General features: G+C 44.9%; 1 protein-coding gene across 15 annotated transcripts in view; it reads left to right on the top strand.

Annotated features, from left to right (window-relative positions):
• The window catches only part of DOCK9 (dedicator of cytokinesis 9), a 336790-nt gene that overhangs the window by 273843 nt on the left and 46692 nt on the right, over positions 1 to 16255 (top strand). For 8 of the 15 annotated variants that reach the window (XM_049853240.1, XM_049853234.1, XM_049853243.1 and 5 more), the window contains 3 exons: positions 1128 to 1175; positions 3852 to 3988; positions 13551 to 13666. In XM_049853240.1, the coding sequence (XP_049709197.1) occupies positions 1128 to 1175; positions 3852 to 3988; positions 13551 to 13666 (301 nt within the window). Of the gene's footprint in view, positions 1 to 1127; positions 1176 to 3851; positions 3989 to 4580; positions 4625 to 13550; positions 13667 to 16255 lie in introns of all 15 variants that reach the window. The other 7 variants (XM_049853244.1, XM_049853242.1, XM_049853233.1 and 4 more) reach the window with 2 other exon arrangements.

Below are 16255 nucleotides of genomic sequence, written 5' to 3'. Positions count from 1 at the left end.
CATCCTCACCTGCTCCTTAAGCTCATTCTTTCTCCTGCTTCTGACCTTGACCCTGACCCTACTCTCAGCAGCTCATGACCCAGTGGGCTGTGGCCAGCCTTAAATTGTTGCAGATATGTGGTTGTTATAAACCAGAGATAATTACTTATGTGTATAAAAAACCAAAAATGCATTGCTGTTGAGTCTATTTCAACTCACAGCGATCCTATAGAACAGAGTAAAACTGCCCTCTAGAGTTTCCAAGGAGTGACTGGTGGATTTTTGGGTGCCAGCAAGTCAATTCTGACTCTTAGCGGCCCCATGTCACAGGGTAGAACTGCCCCATAGCATTTTCTTGGCATAAATCTTTAAGGGAGTGGATTGCCAGGTCTTTCTCTCACTAAGCCCCAGGGTGGGTTTGAACCACCAACCTTTCGGTTAGCAGCTGAGTGGTTAAGCATTGTGACACCAGGGTTCATTAAATATATGACTTAGAAAACATATTACTTAACATTTTTTGTGTGTGGATATATTAAAGCAACAAAACAAAAAACTACGTATTTGATGTCTGTAAAGGACCAGTCCGCATATTTGTGCCAAAAGAAAGTGCTCCTCTGTGTAACTTTGAATGAAAATTAAGCAACTGAGAGCAGTGTATATGGTTTCCAGCGTGATTTCAAAGGTCAACTGCCATGGAGTATACACCCCAATTCTGAGGAAATGGAAAATCCTATTGGTCACGGGCCTTTCTTTTGTGATCCTCAAGCAATTCACTACAGTACCGATAGTCGCGAAATACGAGGCCTTCTCTATTAACCCTCCAGGTTAATACTTTTCACTGGGTATAAGTAAGAGTTGGAGCCCTGGTGGCGCAGTGGTTAAGAGGTCAGCTGCTAACCCAGAGGTCAGTAGTTCGAATCCACCAGCTGTTCCTTAGAAACGCTATGGGGCAGTTCTACCCTGTCCTATAGGGTCGGAATCGACTCGACGGCAACAGGATTTTTGTTTGTTTGTTTGTTTAAGTAAGAGGTAAGTGGTAGAAATAAGAATTTATTGAACTTGCTGTTGTTGATATGTTTAAATAAGACAATGCGTTGAAGGTGATTTTGTCTTCACATTTCCCCGATGCCTTTTCATCTCTTCTGCAGAGTCTGCTTGCATCAGTTCCAGTACATGGGAAAACGATACATAGCCAGGTACTGTGGGCGTTCTAGTTTGAAACCTTGTGTCGCTTGTCCCCCCCCGCCCCCTTCTGTATTACTTGGATCTGAATGTGTGGAAATTGTCATCTCTGGTGATTGGCAGTTGGAATTCACAGACACAGCCGTGAAGAAAGACAGTTGGCAGGCATTTGGATTGTCACCATAAAAATCTGGTAGCATCTTCCTCCTGGATCCCTATATCCCTCCTGTCTTGTTTTAATTCCTACGTCTCTCCTGGAACACTATTCTGCAGTGGCCTGTTGCCGTACTTCTGTAGTCCTTCCAGATTCTTCCTCGTATCCTGTTAGTTCCGTCTTCTCTTCCTCCTCTCCCCAGTTCCTCTTGTGTTTCTCTCTCTCTTCACCTTCCTCAATGATTTCTCTTCCCGTGTTTCATTTTCAAGAGTCGTTTTTAACATTCTTGCTCCCAACTACAAAGACTCTGGTTTCTCACCTAAACATTTCCACTTCGTTCTTAATGAAGGAATGTTTTCAGTCCACCTCAGAGTTGTTTGGACTTCCACAAAAACCTTCTCTAAAATGGAGCTCTTTCTCCCCTTATTCTTAGGAATCTCCACATGCCCTATCTTCTTATCTAACCAAAACCCTGCTTAGTGTCATAAAGCCTCACTTCCCTCTCCAAGACCGTATGTACTTCCTTGGTTCTACCTGAGTTCAAGGAGAGTTAGAAACTCCTGGGCGATATGTGCCCAAACAGCCCTTTCTTTGGAAGTATTTCCTCAGAGTACATCTTGTCCATTGCCAAGTTCTTACTTCTGCCCCTCCTTGTAGCCATTCTGTGTATCAGTATTTGTTTGTTATTGTTGTTTTTTCTGTGTTGTGAGCCATTCACTCTGTATTATTTATGGGTGTTGGTCTAAGTATCCTATTTTCTACTGTTTTGTTTTTAACAGTTTAATTATAAGTGAACTTATATTTATGTTTAAGAAAAGCTTTAAAATTTAATTGTAATTGAGTTTTTTTAATCTTATCTCTAATTTTGTTTTATAACAATGAGGATAGGAAAGAGATTTTTAACAGGCTCCACTATTTGAACGTGAAGACTTGCTTTATATGTTAGCCTTCTCTTTGGGGTTACTGGAGAAATTTTCAGAATTACATTTTGTATTAAGAAATAAAAATATGTGTTTTCTTTTAAGAAAAGCAAATTTTAGAGAAAACATTTTGCTTTTTCCTCCTGTTAAAGTGTATTTTCGAATGTTTATTGAAATTTGGTGGTACTTTGTTATGGTAACAGAAACTTTTATATTTGATACATGATTACCATATGCAAGTGTATACAGTGAGTTCTTAGACCCTCGTTGTCTCGTTCCTTTAATTTCTTCTCATTGACTTCACCCCGTGGAGACCGGCGAGCAGCTTATTTTATAACAGACCACAGCAGCGTGCTGGGTGAGCTTCACACCCTTTCTGCAGTAACTGCTGCCTGCGTCACAAGATGGCATTTGGAGAGTAGTGCCAATAGCATCAAATGCCTCAGAGCCTAAAATGGTGACTGTGGGAAGCTGAAGATTCTGTCCCAACAAAATATTTTAGAATTGGGCTTTGCAAAACGGTTAGCTTATTTTTTCAGTGGATATAAATGTAAGGTTTTTCAAGAAAACCTTCCAGCTAGCTTCATTAGCACCATCCATCCAAACCTTCATTAGCACCCTGTATATATTTGCATATGTAGGTACGTACCATCTGACTGCCCTGGAATTAAATAATCATGGGAAGACAGGTGTGAGGATGGTGTGCTTCTGTTCTGTGCACGGTGGAAAGATATGTCCTGCTTTGTGGAAAATTGCCGTGGTCTCTGCTGCATGTGAAAAAAACAAAAGGCCTGAACTCTTAACCTTTGCCAGTGTTTGCCACCCACGTGGTCCAGTTTTGTAAATACTGTGCCTCTCATCGCGTCACTTTAAACCGCCCGGCAGCATGCTGTCTGATGACCATCCACGCATGTCCTATAATACCCCACACAGTAACGCAGCCAGGGGAACGGTCGGCTCTGGGCGGGGACAGGTGTGACTCCAGCGCTGGTGGCGTTTTTCATCTGCTCTGGTGATGGTACACAGCAGGAAGTTAGCTGTCTGATTGCTAACCCAGGTCACTTTTCTGTTTTCTTCACTTGATTGCTGACAAGTTTAACAAAGGGTCTGGCTCTTCTCCTTCCTGCCTGGGTAAGAGCAAAGGTGGTAAAGCTGCCTCATCTAACACCTTCCGTTGCATGTTTGTTCTCTGTTCCTCCCAATGCATTTTTTTAACTTAAAAAAAAAAAAAATTGCTCTTTTATGACACATAGAATCCAAAAGGTTTGCGATGTTTTGACAGTTTTCAGAACCTTAGCCTTCAGCACCACAAAAGTGGTGGCTCCCTTTTTTTTTTAAGTATTCTCTGTAAAGTACTTTCCAAACTGGCGAGGTCGCTCTGCTTTGGCTTGGTTTTTGCTTTTCCTCTGTCAGATGTTCTGCTGCGCGCTCATACGTTAGAGCTGCTGCCTGTTTCTGTCCTGGCCCTCCCGGGGCCCCAAGCAGGCCTCTGGGCCGCACCCAGTCCCTGCGTGGCCAGTCTCCCCTGTGCTGTGACAGCTTTACTAACGCTCCCCGTCTCGCTGCAGTGTAACCAGTCTAACTTTTGCTTCTATCCCATTTCACTCACATTGCAGGAACCAAGAGGGGTTGGGACCCATAGTTCATGATCGAAAGTCTCAGACATTGCCCGTTTCCCGTAACAGAGCAGGGATGATGCATGCCAGATTGCAGCAGCTGAGCAGCCTGGATAACGCTCTCACTTTTAACCACAGTAAGTCCCATGCCATTCCGGCCTGACAGCCAGCCATCTCATCCGGCGTCTAGGCGGGGCGAGCGCAGGCCACACCAGACCACGGCACCACTTGATTTTTTCTTCCAGCTCAAAGCAAGTAGGGTGAAGAGCTCGTGGCATGGTTTCCTTCCTTGGAGGAGAGGACCCGGCACGCGGGAGTGACAGAATGTGGTATCTGGTCAACTATGGCATCAAACCCGAATGTCTAGACCCTTTGCCACATCCCCTCTGCTTGGTATCTTTAAGACAAAATTTGGCAGGTTGGATAGCCAAGCATTCTCCAGTATTTTAATTACTATTTGGGTCCATTGTCTGTGGCCAGTACTTTGCGAATATTTAGCTTTTCAGCGTATTGATCTCAGTGTTGGTTTTCCCCCTGCGACGCCTGAGAACATCTGTTGCAGATTGCTGTCTGATACCATGCGTGTAATTGACCACGTGGCCACATTCTGCCATTCCCGCTCTGAGTGTGTCTGAATCCTTAAACAACTGTGAAAACAGAAAGCCCGTGAATCAGTTTGTGAGGGTGTGGAAAAGCGTCCAATAACAAAGTGACTTTTTCTGTTTTCAGCGTGAGAAAGATATCAAGTGTGCTTGGAATTTCTGTAGACAATGGTAAGATTTAATCAGGTTGAAGTCTGCTTATGAGGCCGCTTCACTTGCAAACCGAGACCTTTTTGTTCATCTTGCCTTCCTAACTTCGGGGCTTTCTAACTTCACGATAGAGATTCTGCCAGAACGTGGGGGCATATTATTAATTTACTTTTATCAGTCACCAGGGGGACATGGCATTGAGTGCGCTTTCTAGAAATTTAAGTGTGTTTCATCACCTTCAACAAAGCAGAAAACCCAAAAGACATCAGCCATGCAACATGTTAAAAACTAACATGACCATTTATAACAAACACCTTCCCTGTTAGTGGTGCATCCCCTGGGTCCTTCCATCTCCTCTCCAGGCTTGACATAGCGAATGTTACTGTCTCATCTAGAATGTTCTTTGTTCTCATTCCAAGAACTGTTTTAATACGTGGTTGTTAGTATCTTCCCATCATCTTTAAACGTAAGAATTCATCCACTGTGACTTTCATACCTACTTCATAATACAGGCTAAGAGTAAAGGCAATCTTCCCAACACCTTCTGTTGGTAATAGTTCAGAGTAAGAAGGTTGAGGAATCAAAATACAACAGCTTCCCACGCTTCCACCCCAACAACATTAACCGTCGTTGGCATAGCCTGTCTTTATAGGGTCGTGGGCTGAATGTAACTCAGCGTCAGTCAGTCTGCCACGCACTGCATTAGCAGCCTTAAAACGCCCACTCCGGGCTCTGCACTTAGCTGCAGAATAGGCTTTGGTGACACAGGCCAAGATGTTTGACTTCTCAGCACCGTGTCTGTTAGGGCTTTTTCTAGCTCTTTAGACAAGGGGTTGAAATAAAACAAAAAGTGTCATTTTTACTTTTTTTCTCTTTTAGCATACAGAAATTAAACCTTTAATGATATGCAAACCCAATAGGCAGGACCTGTTGGACGCCCTTTGTCCAGATAATTTACATTACAAAAAAAAACTAAAACAGCTTCCCTGGAGTCATTCTGACTTGGCGGTGACCCCATGTGCATCAGTGTACAACTGTGCTCCGTAGGGTTTCCAGTGGCAATTTCTCAGAAGTAGATCACCAGACCTTTCTTTCAAAAAACATGAGACTAATTCACTATTGGAGCCCTGGTGCTGCTGAGGTTAAGGGCCCAGCTGCTAACCAAAAGGTCGGCAGTTCGAATCCACCAGCCACTTCTTGGAAGCCCTATGGAGCAGTTCTGCTCTGTCTTATAGGATCGCTACGATCGGAATTGACTCAATGGCAATGAGTATAATTCACTATCAGTTAAAATAAATGCTTGAACTTTGAAGTACATTTTTAAAAACCATAAGCAGACAAAGGCCCCTACCTCCAAACATAATCATTTAAGAAACAGAAAAGAAACAAAAGTAAAATGAATAATTGACACATGAACAAACAACCTTAACCCACCAAGGGATGTAGCCCCTCCCAGTGCAGATGGATTTTGCGTGGAGGTTAGAACTGGAGGGGAGAGACAGCTGGCTGTGTTCTGCTGCCAAAGCTGTACTGTCAGCGTGGTTGATTTCCGTTCTCTCTTCCCGCTACCCACAGAGAGCCCCACCCCTCCAGCCTGTCACCTCCTTCATCCGATAGTTTTTGCTTCAGTCAGTTTTCGCTGACACCATCTCCGATCAAATTCCCCTTCTACATTGTCAGTAAGAGTGGGGAGATGATCTTCAGCCTCCACCTGTCTCCCCACTATTCCTGCTCATCCCAAATGGGTTCTGATGCCTCACAAGTCATCGCATCGTCCCCTAGAACACAGCCTTCGTTGACCTCTCTGATTCTGCTTCTGGACTTGGGTGGCTTCAGCCTTTCCCTCTACTAGCTGTTGAGCACTAAATCATAACTCAGTCCAAAGCCACAGACAGAGTGCCTACTACATGTAGGTGCGTGTGTGGACATGTACGTATACATGCACACATGGTTTCCTTTTTGTGTCTGTAGCTAGGTGTTCTATGGGAAATTTGTAGCCATATTTGTCCCTCCCTCCACCCCCAAATGCCTATTTAACAATGAGTACAGTACCTTCTGTTGGGCCAACCAATATGATGTAGAGCCAATATGTGAGGGACTTGCCAGGGACACCCCACAGTCCACAATGAATTTATTTCAGGAAAGATTAGAAATAGGCAGAGTTCTGTAATACTGTGTTTTTCACTTCCTCATCCTGTCAGAGGAAGGACTTTGGCAGACCTCAGTCTGACCAGCAGGGGGCAGCAGAGGACTGTGAGGAACTCAGTGCCTTGTAGGGCCTGTTGCTGCTCCGTCCCCACCAGCCCTAGCTCCCAGTAACCTACTAGGACGTGGGAAAAGTTGTCATGTGCACTGTGCTTGTAGCTCTAGTGGGGTTGGATTTGGATAGGAAATAGTGAAAATGGCAAAACAGTCTTAACTATTTCAAATATGCCATTGAAGGAAGTTGTTTATTGTTTGAGTCACTGCCCAGGCATGTATGAAAAGGAAACATTTAGAGCATTAGAACCTGGACCTATTGACTATAACTTGCACCCACTGTGTATCCTTAGAAAAGAACTGTGTCAAATGACAGAGTTCAGGGTGCTTGCTGCACGTAGGATATCTTACATAAGGCACATTATGGGAGGGAAGCTAAGTGATGTGTTTGCAGATAAGTCATCTATTTGCAAAAAAAAAAAAAAAAAGGTAAAGTAACACCTTGTATTTCTTTGATGTTACGTGTTACTCTAGGAAGATCTTACATTCATCTGCATGATAATTCATGTTTTCCACTAATGTCACAGAGGTAAAGCCAGCTAAGAGGTAGAAGCACTTGAAGAAAACCTGTATTTCATGTAAATCAAAGTTAAGAGGCAGTTTAAGATCACCGATTATGTTAGAGTTAGATTTCAGGTCAGTACAGGAAAGCATTTTCTGACTGAACTGCCCCTAAGCGGAATGGGCAGAGCTGCCTCCAGGGCTAACCTGGCATCTGCAACTGCAAGTGTGAAACAGACTGGAGGACGGCCCACTGAGGACATTTTCCATCACCTCAGCATCATACAGACTGGAGGACGGCCCACTGGGGACACTGTCCATTCACCTCAGCATCATACAGACTGGAGGACAGCCTGCTGGGGACACTGTCCATCACCTCAGCATCATACAGACTGGAGGACGGCCCACTGAGGACATTTTCCATCACCTCAGCATCATACAGACTGGAGGACGGCCCACTGAGGACATTTTCCATCACCTCAGCATCATACAGACTGGAGGACAGCCCACTGGGGACACTGTCCGTCACCTCAGCATCATACAGACTGGAGGACGGCCCAGTGGGGACACTGTCCGTCACCTCAGCATCATACAGACTGGAGGACGGCCCGCTGGGGACACTGTCCGTCACCTCAGTATCATACAGACTGGAGGACGGCCCAGTGGGGACACAGTCCGTCACCTCAGCATCATACAGACTGGAGGATGGCCCGCTGGGGACGCTGTCCATCACCTCAGCATCATACAGACTGGAGGACGGCCCGCTGGGGACACTGTCCGTCACCTCAGCATCATACAGACTGGAGGACGGCCCAGTGGGGACACAGTCCGTCACCTCAGCATCATACAGACTGGAGGATGGCCCTTTGGGGACACTGTCCATCACCTCAGCATCATACAGACTGGAGGACGGCCCGCTGGGGACGCTGTCCATCACCTCAGCATCATACAGACTGGAGGACGGCCCAGTGGGGACACTGTCTGTCACTTCAGCATCATACAGACTGGAGGATGGCCTTCTGGGGACACTGTCCATCACCTCAGCATCATACAGACTGGAGGACGGCCCGCTGGGGACACTGTCCATCACCTCAGCATCGTACAGACTGGAGGATGGCCTGCTGGGGACACTGTCCATCACCTCGGCATCATACAGACTGGAGGACGGCCCAGTGAGGACATTGTTACCTCAGCATCATACAGACTGGAGGACGGCCCACTGGGGACACTGTCCATTCACCTCAGCATCATACAGACTGGAGGACAGCCTGCTGGGGACACTGTCCATCACCTCAGCATCATATAGACTGGAGGACGGCCCAGTGGGGACATTGTCCATTACCTCAGCATCATACAGACTGGAGGACAGCCCACTGGGGACAGTGTCCATCACCTCAGCATCATACAGACTGGAGGACAGCCCACTGGGGGACCTTGTCCGTCACCTCACCATTATACAGACTGGAGGACGGCCCAGTGGGGACACTGTCCGTCACCTCAGCATCATACAGACTGGAGGAAGGCCCACTGGGGACACTGTCCATCACCTCAGCATCATGAAGAGCTGGGCTAGATGGCTTGTAAGGCCCCTTCTCACTCTGAAATGCTTTGATATCCATGAAGTGTAAGGAAGAACGTGAATATAGGTGATAACTAGATAATTTTATTGTATATAATAAGGAGCCCTGTGGTGCAGTGGTTAAGCACTAGGCTGCTAACCAAAAGGTCAGCGGTTCAAACCCACCCAGCCGCTCTGCAGGAGAAAGACCTGGCTATCTGCTTCAGTAAAGATTACAGCCTAGAAAAGCCTATGTTCCACTCTGTCACATGGGGTCACTATGAGTCAGAATCGACTTGTTAGCACCCAGCAACAACGTAGTATATAATATTGAATTAATATGAAAAATAGAGAATGTATATCTTCTCTGAGTTAATGTTTTTCTAAATTTTCTAGGCGTGTATAGCATATCTTTAAAAATAGGTAAAATGTGCTCAAATGCTTTAAATATATATACTCGAGACAGAAATGAGATGTTTTCGAACCCATGTTTCCTGGCTTCTCAGATTTGCACCTTTGCTAGCATTTCTGAAATCAAGGTCTGTCTTACAATTAGATTGCCTGTCTGACGTAATGGTCTGTCACTGATTGGTGGGGGTCTCACAACTGAGGAAGTGTGGTTCAGTGCCCATTTTAATGTCTTTAAAGGGGACTTGTTTTAGTGGATCGTATGCTTAACCCAAGTGTCTTCACACTTTTGGGTTTATCTTCCATACTAGGTGCCGTTTTTTAGACACAGCTAAACATTAGGCTGAGGTGATCTGAAGAGAGAGGAGAACAGATGATGTGATAACCATTTCCGCGGAATAAACTCTGAAATTATAGACTCTTTCTGCAAACCATTTTGAGCATATTTGTTTTCTTCATGGTTGAATGAAAGAGAAGAGAGTCAATAGCGAGTCATCTGATCTTTGCCATGGAATATCAATCTTTTTGCACTTTCTACTCCATCTGTGAGGAAAACCTAGTTAGCAGTAAAAATGAGATGAAGATGAATAATAGAGTGTGGGTGGGTTGATGTTTTACTTGAATGTTTGCAGCCAGTAAAGCCGTACACCGTGCCTTCATTGGTCTGGAAAGTCAGGTCTTCTCTATTTGGGGACTTCTTCTAGCTAGAAAAGTCCATGTTCAGTATTTATATTTTCTCATAAAACATCATTTTTTTCTTCATAAAGGATCAAGGCAGCTTTCAAAATGGACTTGCTGCTATGAGAATATGTACGTGACTTACTCTTCTATCCCAAACGTCCCGACATTCAGCAAAGGTCTGTGGCTGTGGGTGGGACTTCCGTCCTCCACCACGTCACCACTGATGCCGAGTGGCAGGGAGAGAGGGATAGTCCCCAGGCGTACTCAGCATTATTAAATCGAGCTTGTCGGGTAGCATGAATTTGTTAGCTAGAGTAAGGTTAATTAAGTCGAAGCATAGCAGATGACTCGTAGAAAAATAGAAAAACGTCTGCTTGTTGGTCGTTTTGCCCTGAGTGTTTAAAAGACTTTTGGTTTTAGAATAAACCTCTTATCAGAGTGACAGCAGAATGAAAGCTGTAGATTTGAGCAGGGAATCCTAAGGACGCTAAAGCCTCTTCTGAGAAGTTCCTGCCCCTGAGCCCCCGAGCAGCAGGGGTGCAGAGACTCCCTGCCCTGTGCTCCAGGCATCACCGCCCCCTAGTGGAAATCAGTGTGGTTGACACCGCACGCGTCACTTGCCCAGGTCAGAGCTGCTTTCAAAAGATTGCTGACTCTCAGCTCTGTGTCTTAAGACACCCTTCTTGGACTTAGCAGCTCAGTTTGATTTTCCTCCGTTGGCCTCTGACATGGTGACTGCTGTTTAAAATGTTCCCTGAGGCACGGCTCTGTTTCCAGGCCTTGAACACGGGGTCCCCACGGAGGTATCACTTGGTGAACTGTCCAAGCAGCCTCCATGACTCGGGGTACCTCCTCAGACTGTCATTTATTTTTAAGGATTGAAAAATAATAACAACTCTAGCTCAGGAATCCTGTGGTTTTTGAGATAAAACAGTGTAAAGAAAAGTCAAGTATAAAAATTTGTGGCTAAGGGGACCAATTTTTCCAGATTCCTGTATGATTCAGACAAAGGCAGACAGAGGTCTATTTGAATCGGACTCTTGCTCTAAAGTAGATAGATGGTATGATGACTGCGGGTGGTGTGACAGCTCAGAGAAATGTTGTCATTCCCACGTTTCACACATGTATACATCATCGTATAATAACTGAGTTAGCGCATGGCCCATTGATTATAGGTTTCTAAAACAATGCACCGCCAAATTCTAATTCTTGAATCATTCCAGGGACAGGCAGGAGCCAGGACTCAGTAAGCTCTGTGGGAGCTCTTCAGAACGATCACCTGCAGTACACTTATCCAGTAGGTTATCTAGAAGGAGATAGTAGATAGCTAGATGACAGGTAGGTAGGTAGGCAGGTAGATAGTGGAGAAGTGTAGATAGATAATGATGGATGGGTCGATAGATAATGGTGGAGAGACATAGATTGATAACTATGGAGGGATGATAGATGGATATGGATGTGTGCGCAGAGAGAGAATTGAAAACCGTCACCAAAGCAAGCTTCTTGGTAAAGCCTAGCCCAGACTGAAGCTGACTTGGGGTAAGTGGCAGCCCTCAATAAAGGGTCCTTTTGACCTGCGTGTCATCATTTTGGTTGGTCTGATAACAGGTGTTGTATCTGTTTTGCCCGCTCCTGCCATGGTTTGTGTTCACTTCAGCAGTCATCATTGACCTGCTGGTTTTCCTCTTCCATTGTCTCTGTATCTTGCCAAACAGGCCTCACTGAACAAAGGAATAACGTGCTTATAAAGGCGATACGTTAATATTAAAAAAAAAAAAAATCCATCTTTCTTTTCTCTGGGAGATTTCTTACCAAAAAAGCAGAAAGAAATAGAACTAGCATGATGCCAAATTGTATGACGTATCCTCACTAACGAGAGGCATCGCTCGCAGGGTGAAAGTAACGCATTCCACAAACACAAAACCTCAGAGCCGCCTTTTTAAAAAGAGCACAGTTGGATAAAAGCACACAATGATGCTTTTATCATATTTTAAAAAGCAGTTCTGTTGCTTTAAAAAACTTTTTGCAGTCTTTTAAAAGTCATTCTGTAGTTGTAACATTTATTAAAATCACAAAGATTTCACGCTAGTTAATTTATTGTGCCCTGATAATACTGCCTGTGATACAGTGGCCTGCGTAAGGAACTTGGGGTGTAGATTCTGTTTTTAGCCCGTTACTAGTCTCAAGAAAATTCCCTCAGCTCTCTGTTCTTCATTTTCCTGTTCTACATACAAAATGTCCTCCTCTCTGGAGTATTGAGAAAATCGCCAAGTAGTCAGTGTTGGTTTATTTTTGCTCCTTGGAGAAAGACATTACCTGGTGTTTTATTACAGTGCCATCTTTCTTTATAATCTAGATCAAGATGCTAACATCTTTGCATCCCTATAAGTATTTCCGCTAACGCATATCATTTTATAACTTAATACCTCTACTTTTATGTCAAGCTACTTTTTATATCAGTACTGAGTTGATTTTGTAGCCACATAAAAAAGATGGCAGTTCAGATTTAAATTACGTGCAGTTAAGCTAAATCTAAACGACAGATTCTTAAAGTCCTGTCCTTTCCTTAAGCATTTCTTTCAGACAGAGTGGCTGCTAACTTTTGATTAAAGCAGCTAGAATACTGTTAGCAGCGCAGTCAACTCTTGATTATACTGGTCGTTAGGTTTTGGATTAACACTTCCAGAGTGTTCACTGAGTCCCAGGCACTATTCCACAAGCATCACAGATATTTTAATGAGTTTAATGCTCACCACAACCCTCTGAGGTAGACAGTTATTAAACCCATTTTACAGATGAGGAAACTGAAGTACAAAGAGGTCAAGTAACTTGCCCAAGGTCACACAGCTAGAAAGTGGCAGAGCTGGATTCAGCAACCAGCAGCCTGACCCTCGTGCTTATCCTCTTGACCCCTATGCTGTGCTGCTGACCCTCGCGACATGGGAAGCTTCAGAAATCTCAGCTGCCTTCCCCACCCCGCCATTCTAACCCTTGGTCAAGTACCGCATCGAACCGATGGACTCCTGCCTGGATGGCAACCCTGGCTCCTCTGTCTGCTAACTGTGTGAATTTAGACAAGTTGCTTAACCTTTCTGTGCCTTCCCACCCCCACCCCGTTTCCTTAACTGTAAAAAAGGGCTTCATAACAAATGTGCCTCACTGGGCTGTTGAGGGATTAAATGAAGTAATATATATAAAGTTCATAGAATTGTGGCCGGCACATACCAACCGAGCCCGTGGCCCACTGAGGCGATGCCACCTCGTGGTGATCATGTGTTACAGGGCATAACTGCTCCGTAGCAAGCACACAATAAATACTTGCTGCTTTTATTTCCTTTCCAGAGTTGAAAAAGAGTTACAATGGAATGGAAACATCACTAATATCCACACACACGCACGCGCCCAAAACAAGGCAAATAGGGAGACAAGGGCCCGAAGTAGGCCTTCTTAAATAATCAAAAGTGGACTGTGACTGTACTGGCCCGCCAGCCCTCCTGTCTGTGTCTGCTTGGCAGTGACCTTGTCTTGTCCTTCACGCAGGCTATGGCCACTCGGATGCGGATGTTCTTCACCAGTCCTTACTTGAAGCCAACATCGCTACTGAGGTCTGCCTGACGGCTCTCGACACGCTCTCCCTGTTTACACTGGCATTTAAGGTCCGTATGGAATAAGCTTTGTACAGTCAGATTTTTACCTTTTAAATTCATTCCGCTTATTTAACTCAGCCAGCAAGGGGAACTTACCGTGTTGTTCATTCACTTCAGTGACTGCTTTTGCCCCATAAGGAAACCATTAATCCATAAACTCTTTAAATGAAACCGTTCCACAATTAGTGACTTGAATTCTCTGAAATATAATGAAGCTAAGCTGGTTTTAGCATGTGCCGGGTGCTTGGAAATGGTGGAAGCATGGTCCCTGGAGGCCACTAACCCTTGGCTCAAACCCTTGGCTAGAAGACATTATTTACCAGGGGAAATGTTTCTTTGTTTACCTTGAGGGTGATAAACATGCAGACCTAATCTGGCATTTCTGACTATAATGTCTTTACGCCTATGCAAATGTTGTAGCAATTTAAATTTTTATATGTAAAGGAACATTCAGTACACACACATTCTTTTATATATACTTTTTTCTGTTTTTAAATTAAATGTAAGAAATTTCAGGGGTAGAAAATGGAGGGTTTTTTTGTCTTGTTTTTGAGGTTTAGAAAGCAGTGTCCAGGCAGGTGTGGATGGAGTCTTCAGCTACGTTCTAGCTTTTAGGAAACCAACACTTCCCAGCAAAACCCGACCAACCTGTTGCTGTAGACTCACAGCAACCTCATAGTGTTTCCAAGGAGCTGCTGGTGAATTCGAACAGCTGGCCTTTTGGTTAGCAATCGAACTCTTAACCATTGCGTCACCAAGGCTCCACCGCTTCACATTCCTGCTAAATGATCACTTTCATCTCCAGGATGGAAAAGGGGACATTAGGTTAGTGGTCATTGAAACAATGCGTTTATTTTCAAGAGTATTTTGGAAAACTACCAGCATTCTCTGCTTTACTCACCTGCACTCCGCACAAAGCACGTTTCCTCATTAGAGCAACAATGGCTGTCCTGATAGCACATCACGTAGTGTACCTGTGTTCTTCTGGGCAGCCATGCCACTCTGTCCCTATGAATCGTGGTAGCTTGGCACCCACGTGGCAGGTGAGCAAATGAAGACACACATAAAATGAACATGGGGCAGCGCAGTGTCTGGTTACACGGAGCCTCTACTAGTAGTTCTCAAAGTGTGGTTGGCAGCAGCAGCACCTGGACACGTTAGGGCTGCAGGTTCTCAGTCCCCACCGCAGACCTACAGACTCTGGAACTCTGGGGGTGGGACCTGGATGCTCCACCAGAATCGTGCTTGGAACCCCTTTCTGTTTTCTTCTGGATGTTTTTAGTTAAAAATCGTTATGTAAACAGACAGTGACATTTTTGGATATGAATATTGCCCTGTATACCTGCATCAGCGATAAACGTGAACCCTTAAGTTCAGAACCGTAGTCGTAAAGTTTCTTCTGCACGCTGCCTGTTCCCCACCGTGTAAATAAGGAAATCTGGGGTGGCGGAGCAGGCGCAGACACACGGCCACAGGTGACGGTCTGGGAGGCGCCATGAGAACAGCAACAGCCTACAGTGCTTACTCAGCCCTCTTTAGAGTCCTTGCCTGATGTGAAAGAATAGTATTTGTCAAGGCCCCCAGATCTCCTAATGTCTCGTCACCAGTCAGGTCCTGATTCCCAGAAAGAAAGCTCATGGTTTCTAAGTTGAAAGCTCACTTTAACCTTTATTGGCAGAGTGTCCTTGGGAAAATTAATGTTTCTGGGTCTAAGATTTCTCATTCATAAGATTGGAAAAAGTAATATTCTACTTCACAGTGCTGTTGTGAGTTTTAAAATGAGATGACTCTTGAAAGGATTTGCCAGTCTACATTCCAGCTCCACCATCGGCCAGTTTTTCAGCCCTGGCCTGGGGCTGCTTGACGTCCCTAAGTCCTGACTTCCTTACCTAGAACGTGTGATTATGCCTACCTTGTAAGGTTGTCGTGTGAATGGATTGATACAAAGTACGCGAAAACACCTATCCCGTCTCTGGCACATAATAGGCGTCCAATTGTAGACTGTAGTTTAGCAATAAACACTTACCTGTGTTCATGCCTCCCTGATCTATGACTGAGGATCTGATCTCCTGACAACAAGGAACAACTTAGAGCTCTAGAGCTGAGACAGAAACCCCAGTGGTGTAGTCGTTAACAGCTATGGCTGCTAACCAAAAGGTTGGCAGTTCAAATCCACCAGGCACTCCTTGGAAACTCTAAGGGGCAGTTCTACTATGAGCTGGAATCAACTTGACGGCAATGGGGTTTTTTAGAGCTGAGACGATCCCTGATCAAGTTACATGCTTATGTATAACAGAGGAGCCCTGGTGGCACAGTGGTTACGCACTCAGCTGCTGATCAGAAAGTCGGCAGTTGGACCCACCAGCCACTCTGCGGGAGAAACATGTGGCAGTCTGCTTCCATAAAGATTACAGGTTTGGAAAGCCTATGGGGCAGTTCTACTCTGTCCTATAGGGTCACTGAGAGTCGGAATTGACTAGAGGGCAAAGGGTTTTGGGTCTGTGTGCAAAAGTGTTTGCTGTTTAATGCTCAGCACCCCCCATAAAGAAGAAGGTGGGATAATTGTTGGGGTGCACTGTCATTAAGGGATGTGGTGCC

The sequence above is a fragment of the Elephas maximus genome, chromosome 14, assembly GCF_024166365.1.
Source record: "Elephas maximus indicus isolate mEleMax1 chromosome 14, mEleMax1 primary haplotype, whole genome shotgun sequence".
Lineage (NCBI taxonomy): Eukaryota > Metazoa > Chordata > Mammalia > Proboscidea > Elephantidae > Elephas > Elephas maximus.
The sequence above is the reverse complement of the archived record's forward strand: the minus strand, read 5'-3'. Positions and strand labels throughout refer to the sequence as shown.